The sequence below is a fragment of the Brassica rapa genome, chromosome A03 (assembly GCF_000309985.2).
Source record: "Brassica rapa cultivar Chiifu-401-42 chromosome A03, CAAS_Brap_v3.01, whole genome shotgun sequence".
NCBI classification, from domain to species: Eukaryota; Viridiplantae; Streptophyta; class Magnoliopsida; order Brassicales; family Brassicaceae; genus Brassica; species Brassica rapa.
The window spans coordinates 14,824,832-14,839,064 of record NC_024797.2 but is presented as its reverse complement, the minus strand read 5'-3'; the positions used below and the strand labels follow the sequence as shown (position 1 = coordinate 14,839,064).

General features: G+C 37.2%; 3 protein-coding genes across 3 annotated transcripts; 1 reads left to right on the top strand and 2 right to left on the bottom strand.

Moving 5' to 3' along the window:
* The first annotated feature begins 3,852 nt into the window (after positions 1-3,852).
* Positions 3,853-4,949, top strand: LOC103858802 (ribonuclease P protein subunit p38). The gene is made up of 5 exons (XM_018657330.2): positions 3,853-4,104; positions 4,203-4,250; positions 4,318-4,378; positions 4,449-4,544; positions 4,626-4,949. Exons 1-5 carry the CDS (start codon positions 4,079-4,081, stop codon positions 4,854-4,856), a joined length of 462 nt encoding a protein of 153 aa, XP_018512846.2. The 5' UTR covers positions 3,853-4,078; the 3' UTR covers positions 4,857-4,949.
* On the bottom strand, positions 4,867-10,433 carry LOC103858803 (protein translocase subunit SECA1, chloroplastic). Its single transcript, XM_009136226.3, has 19 exons — positions 9,879-10,433; positions 9,732-9,804; positions 8,872-9,078; positions 8,695-8,798; positions 8,420-8,599; positions 8,112-8,330; positions 7,922-8,035; positions 7,731-7,844; positions 7,448-7,615; positions 7,075-7,250; positions 6,849-6,915; positions 6,625-6,771; positions 6,441-6,536; positions 6,188-6,358; positions 5,859-6,110; positions 5,702-5,769; positions 5,509-5,626; positions 5,186-5,425; positions 4,867-5,112 (listed from the first exon to the last, which is right to left on the bottom strand). Exons 1-19 carry the CDS (start codon positions 10,305-10,307, stop codon positions 4,987-4,989), a joined length of 3,069 nt encoding a protein of 1,022 aa, XP_009134474.1. The 5' UTR covers positions 10,308-10,433; the 3' UTR covers positions 4,867-4,986.
* Positions 10,434-11,666: 1,233 nt separating this feature from the next.
* Positions 11,667-13,934, bottom strand: LOC103858801 (S-adenosylmethionine synthase). The gene is made up of 2 exons (XM_009136224.2): positions 13,730-13,934; positions 11,667-13,038 (listed from the first exon to the last, which is right to left on the bottom strand). Exon 2 carries the CDS (start codon positions 13,025-13,027, stop codon positions 11,846-11,848), a length of 1,182 nt encoding a protein of 393 aa, XP_009134472.1. The 5' UTR covers positions 13,028-13,038; positions 13,730-13,934; the 3' UTR covers positions 11,667-11,845.
* Between the last annotated feature and the right edge of the window lie 299 nt (positions 13,935-14,233).

The following is a 14,233-nucleotide window of genomic DNA, read 5'->3' as shown; positions in this document are numbered from 1 at the left end:
AAGATTTTCGAGGATATGAATAAAATATTCTTTCTTCTGAAACCACCCGGTGCAAGTATTCACTTTCTCACTTTTTAATAGGAATGCACACTCTTTTGAGCTTATATCAAATATACAGTTTTAAACCATGGCAATCATATTTATATAAACGACAAAAGTACGATTCAACCCAATGATATATATAAAGTTATGGCAACATAGTAAATAATAAAGAAAGTGAAATATGGTAATAAACTAAATTCAATAAAGGTAAACTTATAATAGTAGTCAATGTTTCAAAGAATAAAAGAGAAACTAGATAGTCAAAATGCGTGAAAAATTAGAAACTAAATAAGTTGAATAAAAAACCTTCGGTTGGCAACAAAATCAATCTTTCAAAGTTATGACGGCATAGTAAATAACAAAGAAAGTAAAATATGGTAATATATTAAATTCAATATAGATAAACTTATAATATTGGTCAATTTTCGAAGAATAAAATAGAAACTAAATAGTCAAAATGCGTGAAAGTTTAGAAAGTAAATAAGTTGAAGAAAAAACTTTGGTTGGCAAAAGAAAACAAAAGCAAAGAATATATCTCACTTCTTTCCCACATTCATTCAAAGAGAGAAAGATATTAATTGTCCATTTTTACTATAAATTTTTGATGTAATCAGAATTTGATTCCATTTCGACAGACTTCGTCTTTGCACAGACGATTTTGTCTTCCAGTGATATTTGAAGTATATTATATTTAGGTTTCTTATCTTTTCATTTCCATTATATTTTCATCATCTCTTCTATTTTTATTTGTTATATGATCTCATTCTATTGATGATGGATGTTTTGTCTCTTTCTTCTTAGGAGAGTTCATAGCTCTCTACTCATTTGAGAGATCTATGATATGTTCATGTTAAGGCGAAGTGTCTCTTTTGAAATTAAGAATTAAAATGTTATTGTTTCTTTGTTTTGTCCAGATTAGATGCAAAATCCTTACAAGTTCTTTTCATTGGTTTAATTCTTGGTGGTTTGATGAAGTTCATGTTAGTGTAATGGTGATTTCATAAAGGAAAATGTGTACAGCTGTGGAAAGAACTCGGATAATCCGTTTCTAAAATTTAATTAAGGGAAAACTAAAGCATGGTTGCAAAAACTAGGAGCCGAGTTGGCTTCAAAATGCTGGAGTTTTGCATTGGTGGTAGAAGTTGGTGGTAGAAGAAGTGGTAGCAATCGGATGATGGTGATGAAGAAATGACAGATGAAACATGTTTTTTTTTTAACATTAGTTAATTATACTATTATAGAAATATTACATAGACGATTTTACAACCGAAAATTCTTACTGTTTTATTAGTAATCACGTATGACTGTATAACTTTAAACGTCTTACAAAATCTACGTCTACGTCTGACGGTACTCCTTGCATTATGATGAAAAGTTCATGTAAGCATTTGCTTTATTAATCTGCATATTTCACATTCTTAAGGACCTGAAATTCAAACCTGCTAATGTAGAATATTAGTGAACTATCAGTTAAATTACTGGATTTAGAGTGCTTTCACGATTAAACATGATTATTGATGACTGACGATGAACCATTAAACATTGAAACCATGTCACCCATGTATTGATGAACTGAGAATAGACCAGAATACTCATTTCACTCTTCATTCAATGCTTTCACTCTGATTAGAACCTTCTGAGGATCACACCATCTTTTGTCTTAAATATAGACTTTTAGTTTCATATCTTTTTTTTATTATGTCAAATCTTTATATATTTTTGTTAAATAGTTATAAATCTACACTATAATAGTTGAGTTTTGCTATTTCCTAAAGGTGTCCACGTCATCAATCCCCTCTTTATTGTGGGTCCTACACTGTATCTAACAAACCGCCCATCCAAATCCGACTTTATGTCTTTCTCTTCCTCCCGTCGGGTGTATTCTCTTTAACAGTTCATATTCAGAGGCGTTGGAATCTATCCATGTTCTTATTCCCTATTAACTCACACCCAAAAACTAGCTCATGAGTGGAGGATTGTCCATACACTTATATATTGCCCAAAGATCATGTTATTACACAATGTGAGACTCTTAATATGCCCCTTCGAGATGTGGGTGGGAAACAGTCCATCGGAAACAACCCAAGCCCAACATCTCGGAAATACTACAACAATATGGGCCACTTGTATAAGCTACATAGGTAGGAAATGTTTATGTAGAAAATTATATACTGGGCCAAACCTGGGTCTGATACCATATTAGTGATGAGCCTAAATCACACCCAAAAGCTAGCTCATGAGTGGAGTATTGCCCATACACTTATATATTGCCCAAAAATCATGTTATTATACGACGTGGACGTAGGACTCTTAATATTCCCTAAATGTAAGGTAATTGCTTCTATCATTCAATAATTCCTCTCCTCCCTCCCAATTATGATTGCAATCATTACGTCTGCATCTCAAACGTTTCATAACTGACGCAAAAACCAATGTAAATAGTTGAAACTACACACAACCACATCTCATGTAAAAAAAACTAATCTGACAATCCTTATTTCAGGGTGAAAGCAGCAATAGAACTCCAAACTAAAGACAATTTTCAACATTTTTACCAAAAAAAAAACAAGCTAGAGAGATTACCCAAAAAAAAAAGAAGCTAGAGACAAATTTTAAAGTTCACCAACTTATGAGGTCAACCATGGAGATCATTCTGCAACCGTCACGAAGATGGAGCTACCAATATCTCCGACTGTTGTTTATGAAGAGAAGAGTCGCAAATACTCCTGTGAGTTGTCTTCACATGGCCAATAGTCCGGTATTTCCACTTATTTTATGTTTTTTAACTTTATAAAACCGCCATTAAGGTTCTACTAAGTTCCTTTTGACCAAAAAAAAAAAAAAAAAGGTTCTACTAAGTTCCTAAGATTTTCATCTTTTCCATCTATACTATTAAAGCAGAATACTTCTTATGAATCTGCCCCTGAATTTTTTTATTAATTACAAAACATTCCATTACTTTTTTTAATATCTTAAATGATCTACAGAAATTTAAAGCCCATTCGATAGGTCCAAATTGAACAATTGTTAACCCATTAGGCCATTTTGTTTAAAATATATTTAGTGAAAATCATTAAAAAGATTGTTTTATTTTTTATACAGGGATTATACATTTAAGAGATAAACAAATATATTAACCCATTATGCCAATTTGTGTAAAATGTCTATACTTAAAATCATAAAAAGCCTGTTTTATTTTTATTGAGATTATACATTTAAGAAATAAACAAATTAATATATGTGATATATTTAAGAATTAAACAAACAACGGATTTGCAGTCCTATATGTGTAAACACAATTTTACTAATAACAAATAAATTACATTACAATTTATAAAAATAAAAACCATATTAGATAATAAAATATTGAAACACATGCTTATCTAATTAGAAATAATATTAAAATTGAAAAATGACATTTTAATAGATAGAATACCCGCCCTTTGAAAGGGCGGGTCAGTATCTAGTTGCTTCTTAAAGTTTCTCCAAATATGCCTTCGCTTAGTGCAAAGTTACTTGGTTTACAATATAAAAGGTAAAGTTGATAGCTATTTTCTACATAAACAAAATCTACCGGTTTTGGTGATATACCGGTCCGGTTTCCAAAACCTTGATTACAACTAAATATTCAAGACACTTGATTGTTGTAACCAAGCGACTAACTGCATATGTACAATTAACGATGACAACACATTCTATTTCCAATGTCGATGCCCATAAGGCTTATATGTTAATTACTATTGGAAAGAAATGAGAAACTTAACTAAATTGAATTTCAAAGTATGCTTGATGTTATGAGATGAATAGAAATGATGGTAATGATGTTAGTTGACCTAAGATATATTTATATCTTTTAATAAAATTTATTTTAATTAGTTTTTTTTAATAATTATTTTTATGAAAATAAACTAAAAAGTTTGTAGAAAATTTATCCGTAAAAAATGTAGACTCCAAATAAATCTCTGCGTGGTACTCCCTCCCTCGAATTAAAAACACAGGGATAAGAGGCGTCGCACCAATAAACCCTGAGAAGAAGATGGAAGGCTCCGTCAAAGAATCAGGGTAACCTAATTCTTCATTCGTCTTACGTCTACCTTTTATTCAGTCTAATCCTGTTCCTGTGTCTGAAGATTTCGATTTTTATCTGGTTCGAATTGTAGTTACTACGAAGGCGAACGTCTAACTCATCTTCTCGCCTTAGTTCAAAGGTAACAACTCTAAACCTTAAAAGCATAAGAACATCACTAATCTCTCCTTCGTCTTCCGAACTTGAAGAGGAATTGAGACGTCCAAGCCTTCGAATGTGAACTCTTTGCCCGAGAAGCTATGGCTCAAGGTTACTTACTACACTCTTGCTTATGTTTTAGTTTCTTTCTCTCTCTGAAGATCAGTTTTGATTAAATCAGAAACAAATGGCGATTGGGATCAACGAAGTGACGCGTGTTCTGGAGAAGATGAAACCAAACCCTACCGACACTAGACAACCTCCTGTTCAACTTCAGGTTACACCCTAACAACTCTCATAACTAGTTTGGCTTGTGTGAAGAAAAAGCCTTTTAGGAAGAGCTTTGTTTCCATCACAGGTAGTGATAGTAGTAGCAGATTGTAAACCGAGGATGCTAACCAAACATATACCCAACTTAGCTGCTTCACGGAACGTCCCTGTTCTCTATATCAGAGACCACAAACGAGCCTCCCTCCGATTAGGGGAGTTGGTTAAGCTCAAGACAGCTCTAGCTATTGGGGTCAAGGCCAGAGGAAACGATCTAAACCTATTACTACAACAGATTCTTCTTGATAGGAAATCTCTTTGATCTGGTTTTGTTATGTCCCTTTCTCAGTGTGTTTGCTATATACATTATAAATGAGGTTGACGAACAAATTTATAGATCCACAGTTTTGGTCCATGTATCCAAAAAAGATTTGCTACTGTTTTACCCACTCTTAGGCACTAGCAACTGAGGATGGTTCATCTGCGACATCGACTTGATTAGGCTTATCCACTTGTTTGCTTGGTTTCCCATTCTGAGACTTCTTGTCTTGATCCTTCTTCACCATCACTGGTTGAAACTGTTTTAAAAAAAAAGAAGTGAATGTGTGAATGTTTTGTGTGAGAACTAGAGATTTTGAGTTAATCAAGAACCTGATAAATGGAGTATATAACGTTTCTTCTTATTTGAGCCATCATTTCCAGAAATAGATTGTATCCTTCAAGCTTATACTCAATGAGCGGATCACGTTGCGCATATCCTCTAAGCCCAACAGCTTGTTGCACAAACTTGAGTGCTTGAAGGTGTTCTTTCCATAACCGGTCTATATTGCTCAAGATTAAGAAACGTTCAGCATCTTTCATTAGCCCTGGTGCTTCTTTCTCCACTATTTCCTGATTATCGAAAACAAAAGCTTAATCAACCAAAAACAACAAAGCTTCTGGTGAGAAAAGTTTCAGAATCATATAAAACTTACTCTTTTCTGCAAGTATGCATCTCGGCCACGGGCACGGAGATAATCTTGCAGTCCCTCGTAACTTGATCCTTGGCTTTTCAGCAAATCCGGAGTGAGATCATTCAACAGATAACAGTACCTGATAGAGATTGGAATGAGTGAGTGTATGTGAAAGAAGTGTTTTCTCTTCTCTTAAGAGAAATATAACTCTTACTGCTGAACTTTGGCGATGAGCTTTTCAAGATCCCAGCTTTCTTTTGGAGTATCCGGGCCAATATTTGCCTATTAAGTGGTAAAACAGAGTTAAGACTGTCGTTATAGAAATGGACTCAGTTGAATAAGCTATTTCTTGAACACTGTTTTTAACTTACCTCTAGAATGTCATCCATTGTTAACTCAGCATACTCAATAATCAGAGGCTCAAGGCTGTCTGACACAAGAGCACGCCTCCTCTCTGTGTAAACACGATCTCTTTGGCTATTGAGAACCTCGTCAAATTCGAAAAGTTGCTTCCTGATGTCAAAGAAGTAGTTCTCGACTTTTCTCTGAGCTTCATCTAGAGCTTTAGTAAGCATCTTGGATTCGATTGGTAAGTCTTCAACTCTGAATGCTCTCATCATACCCTAAAGAGTTGAATGGCAACAACATTTAGGCGAATATTCTCAAGAAGAATGTAGTAATAGTAGATATAAACAGTCACCTGGATCCGATCTCCCCCGAAAATGCGGAATATGTTATCTTCAAGACTAAGGAAGAATCGGGAACTTCCAGGATCCCCTTGGCGGCCACTTCGCCCACGCAGCTGATTGTCAATACGGCGTGATTCATGCCTCTCTGTCCCAACCACGTGGAGTCCACCAGCTTCCACAACCTGTAGCAATTCAAGACAAAAGGTGACCAACAACAGATACTTAACGGAGATTCACATACTGATCTGATGTAACAGAACCAACCTTTTTCCTTTCTTCATCTGTGAAGCCCTTATATTCTTTTGCTATCTCAAGAAATGCGTTCCTTAGTTTACCAATGACTTCATCCTGAACTGGACCCTGTGGAGAAAGAGCAAAGATCGATGACTAAGATAGTTCTATTTTAAGTTTTTAACATAATAAGACAAAGTTTTCTAAGTTTGTTCACCTTTTCACAAGAATAAGATAGACGTTCTTCTGCTTCAAGCTCAGTTAACGATTTCTGGCCCCAAGCCTCTACAGCTGATTGTACAGCTTCCTCAGCTAGCTTCACTTTCTCATTTGACAATTTGCATGGAAATAACTTCTCATTCACCTGCAAATTTAAAGCAAGTGTAAGTAATAACCATTAGAATCCCATGCTATAAACCAAAACAAGAGACGCTGTCAAACCTTCCACGTCCTCTTGGGAGGGGCCTTCTTCACAGATACGAAAACACCATCAGTAGGCTTCACCACTCTGTAGTAAACAGTCAAAATGTAATAAAACTTCAGTTAAAAAGAAACAATGTACAATCTACATAACCTAGAGCAGTTATACCAAGGGTGCATAAAGGATCACGGTCACAGTACGATTGATCATAATTGGCATATTAGAATGCTACATGCATAATAATACCTGGGCATAAGTATCTCACGGAGCTTCAAACGTGCCATAAACTCTGCGTTTCCACCGAGAATAATGTCTGTCCCACGCCCAGCCATATTTGTGGCAATTGTTACAGCCCCTAAACGACCACTTTGTGCTACAATTTCAGCTTCTCTCTCCACATTCTCTGGTTTTGCATTGAGGACCTATTTGTTCAACATACATATAACATCATCTGTCAGTTTTCTAGTACAGTGAATATCATTTGTTTCAATTTTGCAAACTGGTTTTTAGATGCCATAGATTTTTTGGGGGACTAAATACTAAGGGAGTAAAAATTTTGGATTTATCTCTGCATAGATGCCCCAAAATAAGATTTCTCAAATTTACATGGAAGCCTTACCTCGTGAGTTATTCCAGCTTCCTGCAATAGTTGAGAAAGCTCGTCACTCTGCTCAACGCTGGTTGTACCAACCAGCACAGCTCTACCAGTCTTATGCATTCTAGAAATTTCCACCACCACTGCCCGCCATTTGCCATTAACTGCCTTGAAAACCACATCTGACTCATCCTGCAAGTGATTAAACAAGGAAAGATGAAACCTTTTTGGTTTAGAAAAGACAAAACACCAAAGTTACTCATACATTTTTGAGGTGCAAGTTCAGAAAATAAGATACAATACAAACCTTTCTTATCATGGGCTTATTTGTGGGTACAATTGTAGTTTTCAGCTTGTATATGCTCTCAAATTCTGCACTCTCGGTTGATGCAGTACCAGTCATCCCGCAAAGTTTCGGGAACTACACCACAGCAGAAACTAAGCATTAAGATCTCGAAGTAACTTTATTCAAAATGTTGATAGTAGAGCATTACCGACCTGGAGAAAGAAATTTTGATAACTAATGGATGCCAGTGTAATAGATTCATTCTGAATTGGCAAGCCTTCTTTTGCTTCAACTGCTTGATGTAGTCCGTCACTCCAACGTCTTCCCTGCAGAAGACACAACTTGTTCAGTGGGTTACTACTACTACGTAATGTTTAATTAGAAAATGATATACCCAAGTACCTGCATCACACGACCAGTAAACTCATCCACGATAAGAACCTCCTTTGTTCGGATGATATAGTTCACATCTCTGAGAAACAGTTCTTTTGCCTTAATGGCATTAAGAAGATATGACGCCCATTGTTCACGAGGATCATACAAATCTTTCACGTCCAGGATTTCTTCTGCATCTTCGTAACCTTGTTCCGTTAGTAAAACAGTCTTTTGCTTTTCATCAACCTGCAACGCCAAAAAAAACTCAGCGAGCAGTTAGAATTAGGAAGATGAATGGATTCAAACAATGTAAGAATTAACTGAAAGAGTCTTACAGTGTAATGTATATCCCGCTCAAAGGCTGAAGCAATTTTGGCAGCTTTGTAGTATTGCTCACTAGGTTTCTCTGCAGGGCCAGAGATAATGAGAGGAGTTCTTGCCTCATCAATAAGTATGGAATCAACTTCATCAATTACACAATAATTGAAATCCCTCAAGACGAGCTCCTCCACACTCTGTACATTCAGTAACTAACAACTCAGCAAAGGCATTCAAACAAAAACTCGTAACATCCAGAAACAAAAGAGAGAACAAAGCAAGAATTACTTTCCGTGGCAAGATTGTCTCTCAGATAGTCAAATCCAAGCTCACTGTTGGTGACATAAGTGATGTCGCATAAATAATTTTCCTTTCTTTGTTCAGGTGTCATATTCTCTGCCATAGTAACAAGTTAGTTATTTTTCCTATTAATAGAGATAAACAAGTGAGTTCAGAGGAAGAGACATACGTTGGATCAGACCAACCTTCAATCCAAGGAAACGAGGAACTTGACCAACCCATTCACAATCTCTACGAGCAAGATAATCATTGACAGTAACCACATGAACACCTTTCCCACTTAACGCATTCAAGTAAGCAGGTAAAATGGCTACAAGAGTTTTCCCTTCACCAGTTCTCATCTCAGCTATCTCTCCTTTATGGAGGACCATACCACCTGCAATCAAACCAAACGTAGAGTTGAATGTACTATAACAGATGCGAGTAAATACTTAATAAACACGATAAATAAATCCATAAGTGGTTATATTATAGGAGGCCATTTCAGATTTCAAAATACAAATAGGGATGGATATATATAAGAGAGTATCCCGCATCCTAAAATCTTCTCGGTTTCAGACTCGCGCAATAAATGTGACTAAACAGAATACAGTGGCGCATATAAAGACCATCTCCAATGTATTTTGCTATTTTTTCTTCTAAAATAGAGATCTCTATTAGAGTTGGATCCATTGTATTCTCCTAAAACAGCATTGGTCTAAATATAGTGTAAAAAATAGAGATTGCTAGTTCTTCACCAAATCAGTTGTATTCTTGGAGGCGATTTCAGTTTCCTTAGTACAAATAGAGATATATAATAGTATCCCGCGGTTTTAGGACCCTATATAAGAGTGACACTATATCGACTGAGCTGGGGCGTCTTTGCCCCCCGACCTCAGACCAGGGTGACGTTGTTCCCCTAGACCCCTAACTCGGTGACAGGGCAGTAAAATCTCCGTGCTGACTAATGCTACTAAGCTCACTAATTCAAGGCATATCAAAAGACTCAATGGAAAGTAAACAGTGACAGTCCACAGAGATTGCGTTTACCTATCAGTTGCACATCGAAAGGTCTGAGTCCAAGAACTCTCTTGGAAGCTTCTCTCACAACAGCAAACGCCTCCTGCAAAAATAGATTTAATCAAACCAATTTGGCATCAAATCACAAAACTAAAACGAAAGATTTGGTAAAGTTACAGGCAGAAGCGAATCCATGGATTCTCCTTGTTGAGCTCGTTGCTTCAATGCATCGGTCCTCCCTCGCAAATCCGAATCCGAAAGAGACGAAATCTCCGTCTCCAAGCGGTTAACGGAGGCGACGATTGATGCGTACTGTTGCCTCGTGGACTCTCCGTTATCAGAAGTCTTGAAAATCCCGCTGAGAAGACCGCCTAGTGAAGCGTTTACACTCGTGCTTCTCCTCCTCCGACGAAGAGAGCAGCTACTGCTACATCCTGATAAACCTAGCTTGAATCCGTTTTTGATTTTGGCGCCCAGGAACGGGGAAGAGCTCAGCAGATGATTGTGGCGGAGGAATTTTGTAGCAGCGATCACGGAGTGAGAAGATGTAGGTGAGATCGAAGGGCGGTGGTTTAGTAATTGAGAGTCGCAGAGTGGAGACACCATGTTTCGACGGCGAGCCGGGAGAATTGCCGGCGGGGGGCGACAGGAGTCCGGCTAGGAGAGAGAACTTTGGTTTACGGGGCGAGTCGTCGAGTGAAGAGCACGGGAGAGAGAGAACTGAGACGTTGAGGATAAGGTGTTTGATATTACAAATATACCCCCGAACCCGATTCTTGTTGGATAACCTTCTGTGTGCCACGTCGTTGAGCTTCTATCATTCTTTCTAGCTGGCTCTAGGCACATTTATCCGAAACCGGATAATCGAACCGAACCAAAAAACAAAATTCAATTCGAATTTGGATCATATCAATTATACTAGTGGATTCTATCTCTCTTGAAAAACCGAACCGAAAACGAATAGTTACCTGAATATCTATAATATTGGTTACAAACTTATAAATATTAGTTATATTTCGTTTTACAATAATCAAATAATTTTAAAATATTAGTTACAAGTCAAAATACCCAAAATTTAAATTAATATTTTTTATCCAAAATACTTAATATTATCCGAATCATCTAAATTTTTATCTGAAAAAAAATGATATTTGATCTGAAAAAACTCCAATTTTATTTTATTTTTAACCCTAATTAACCAAAAAGACTTACCGAACCAGAACCGAATAGGATCCAAAATTATTTTGGATATAAACCGGTTTCCAACTTTGTTACCTGAACCGAAAATGAACCAAACATTCTAAATATCCGAACGGATTCTAAGCCTCTATAATCGAAGAACCGAACTAAAACCGAATGGCCAAATTGACTGCTACCGTATTTTACGAAAAGAGTTATAATAAATTTTATATCAATTAAGTCAAATTTTGTCAAAAAATTATTGATACGTAATTTTTACTTTGTTTCTCTCATTTTCTCTGTTTGAAATAATTTATAAAATGATTTACAGATCTCACCTATTCTCTCATTTTCTATGTTTTGAAAGAATTTATGAAAATATATTTCTTTCTCCAATTTTTATGATAAAAAAAATTAATATGAAAAAAGAAAGCAGATGCATTTTTATTTTTATTTTTTTTGTTTATGAAAATATAGTAGATAGACTATTACTCTATTAGGGATATAATTATCCTATCAACCCCTAGGGAACAAATTGACTCGAGTAGAATGCTCACCTTGTTTGTTGAGCGTTACCATTATTGGAATCAGAACCAGAAAACTGTATAAATTAAAACCAAATGTATTAGTAATAAAATTGTATCCATGTTCTGAGGACAGTTTGAAGTTATCATGTGTTCTTTAGTAGCTTGGTCGGCATATCTACTACCGGTATGAGTCTTTACCACCTGTTAAGGAGTAAATCTCGTAGTCTTTGACTATCATTGTGAGCTTATATCGTCGTCAAAGAAGAAAACATTATAAAGATCAGACAAACCATAAACTTTCATTAAAAAAGACAGAAAATAAAATAAAAGCCCCAAAACAGAGGGGGTTAATTATTGCTCAAAGCAGATGTTTAAAAGTGAAAAGGGATAGAAACAAGCATAGAAAATACTAAAATCATGATAGTAATAATAAGAATCTTAAGCCTGAGGTTTGTCCCACTTGAGTGGCTTCACGACCTCCCAGGTGAAGTCAGGGTCGTCTCTTCCGAAATGCCCATACGCCGCCGTTTTCAAAAACCTCCCATTGCCTCCTCTCTTCAAGTCCAAGTTAATAGTCATCATCCCTGGTCTGAAATCGAAGCTCTCTTTCACGATCTTCAGTATCTCCTTGTCTGGAATCAACCCTGTTCCGTAAGTGTCCACGAACACAGACAACGGCTCGGGAACTCCAATGGCGTACGAGACCTGGACAAGAGCCCTACGAGCCATTCCGTTAGCAACAACGCTCTTGGCGGCTTGCCTCACGATGTAAGCTCCGCTTCTGTCGACTTTGGTCGGGTCTTTCCCTGAGAAAGCACCTCCTCCGTGAGCTCCCCATCCTCCGTAAGTGTCGATGATGATCTTGCGTCCGGTTAAACCGGCGTCACCGTGTGGTCCACCGATCACGAACCGGCCTGATGGGTTGAGGTGGAAGATGGTTTTGTCGTCAAGGTACTTCTCCGGGATGATTGGTTTGATCACGTGCTCCTTGAGGTCACGTGCGATCTCCTCGTTGGTCACGGTCTCATCGTGCTGGGTTGAGATAAGGACGGTGTGGACACGGACTGGAACCATAGCGCCGTTGTCGTTGTAGTACTCGACAGTGACTTGGGTCTTGCCGTCTGGTCTTAACCAACGGCAAGTTCCGTTCTTCCTCACTTCAGTAAGTTTAGCACCGATCTTGGTCGCAAGAACATGGCTCAGAGGCATGAGCTCAGGGGTCTCGTCAGTAGCGTAACCAAACATGTGTCCCTGGTCACCAGCTCCGATGTCTTCCGGGCGCTTGGTGAAGTGACCGTGAACACCTTGAGCAATGTCTGGGCTCTGTTGCTCGATGTTGACAAGGACTTTGCATTTGTCAGCGTCGAGACCAACATCATCAGAGATGAATCCAATGGAGCGGCAAGTGTCACGGACGATCTTCTCGTAGTCGACGGTAGCCTTGGTGGTGATCTCACCGAAGACCATGACCATGTTGGTCTTGGTGCAAGTCTCACAGGCGACTTTGCTGTCGGGGTCTTGCTCAAGGCAGGCGTCGAGGACTGCGTCAGAGATCTGGTCGCAAAGCTTGTCTGGGTGTCCTTCGTTCACGGACTCAGATGTGAATAGGAAAGTCTCCATTTTTCTCAAAGCTAATAAACAACATAAGAAACATTGAATCAGCAACCGTTGTTATATAATCCTGAAACCTTTTTAAAAGGTTAAAAAAGAATAATTTGATTCCAGAGCACTCAAGTTGACATAAAGCTAAAGAGGTTCCAAAACATTGCTCAGCAAAACAGAATAAAACAGATGCAATCTTATCCTAAGTGATTCGATCGATTCTTCTGATCCTCACAGATTCCCAAAATGGGTTGAGAGACACATTAGCAGCTGCAAAATGACTTTATGGAACTTGGATCTTAATAGTTCATAAGCAATCATTAACTAGGAAGACTCATTTATGACTTAATGGAGTCCATTTAAAACTGAGCCAAATCCAAATCTTAGCAAAAACATCATGAAGATCTGCTATAATGAATCCTGAATCGAGTTAAATGACTCGAAAACAAACAGATCCAGATCCGTTTACGATCGAACTAAACCTAATCACATCCCTCAAATCTAAACGAAAACACTTCAGCATCTCATTTCTGAGCCACGCAATCGCAGATCCAGTTACAATATTGTTTAAACGATTCGAAAAGTTACAAATCTGAACATAGGAAGCTGTAATCAAATACAACCCCGACGAATCGAGAGAACTAAACACTCGAAAACAGACGCGACGAGAACACGAATCGACATAGAAACAAATAGGAAGGAGAAGAAGAGGAGCGATACCTTTGGCGATTGCGATGAGGGCGATTCAGATCTAAGATCTCAGTCTCTCTCTGACTTATGCCTCAAAGCAAATCTAATACCGAAGAAACGACTCGGGACGATTTGTGGATGTAAACGCCGTCGCTATTTATAGGGATTAAACGGTACTGTTGACTGGCTACCGGATCTATAGGTTAAAGCAGCTCTTTGCTTTGGACTTTTAGACTTTACTTGTTTATACTTTGGCTTATTTGGCTTACCTCTCTGGTTTTAATAGGCAGCTTAAAATGTATTACTAATATTTTCCCATTAATACATTTTTGAACAAAAATGTATTTAATATTTATTGACCAACAAGATTATTAACCTAGAAACATAAAAATTTATAAAATATTTTTATGAATGGTCATTTGTGGCAACATACATTTTATCTTTTGTTTTCTGTATTTAGGTACACGCCAAAAATATAACAAAATTGATTTCATATTAAAGTAAGTTTAATTAATTTTATGACTACAGAATGAT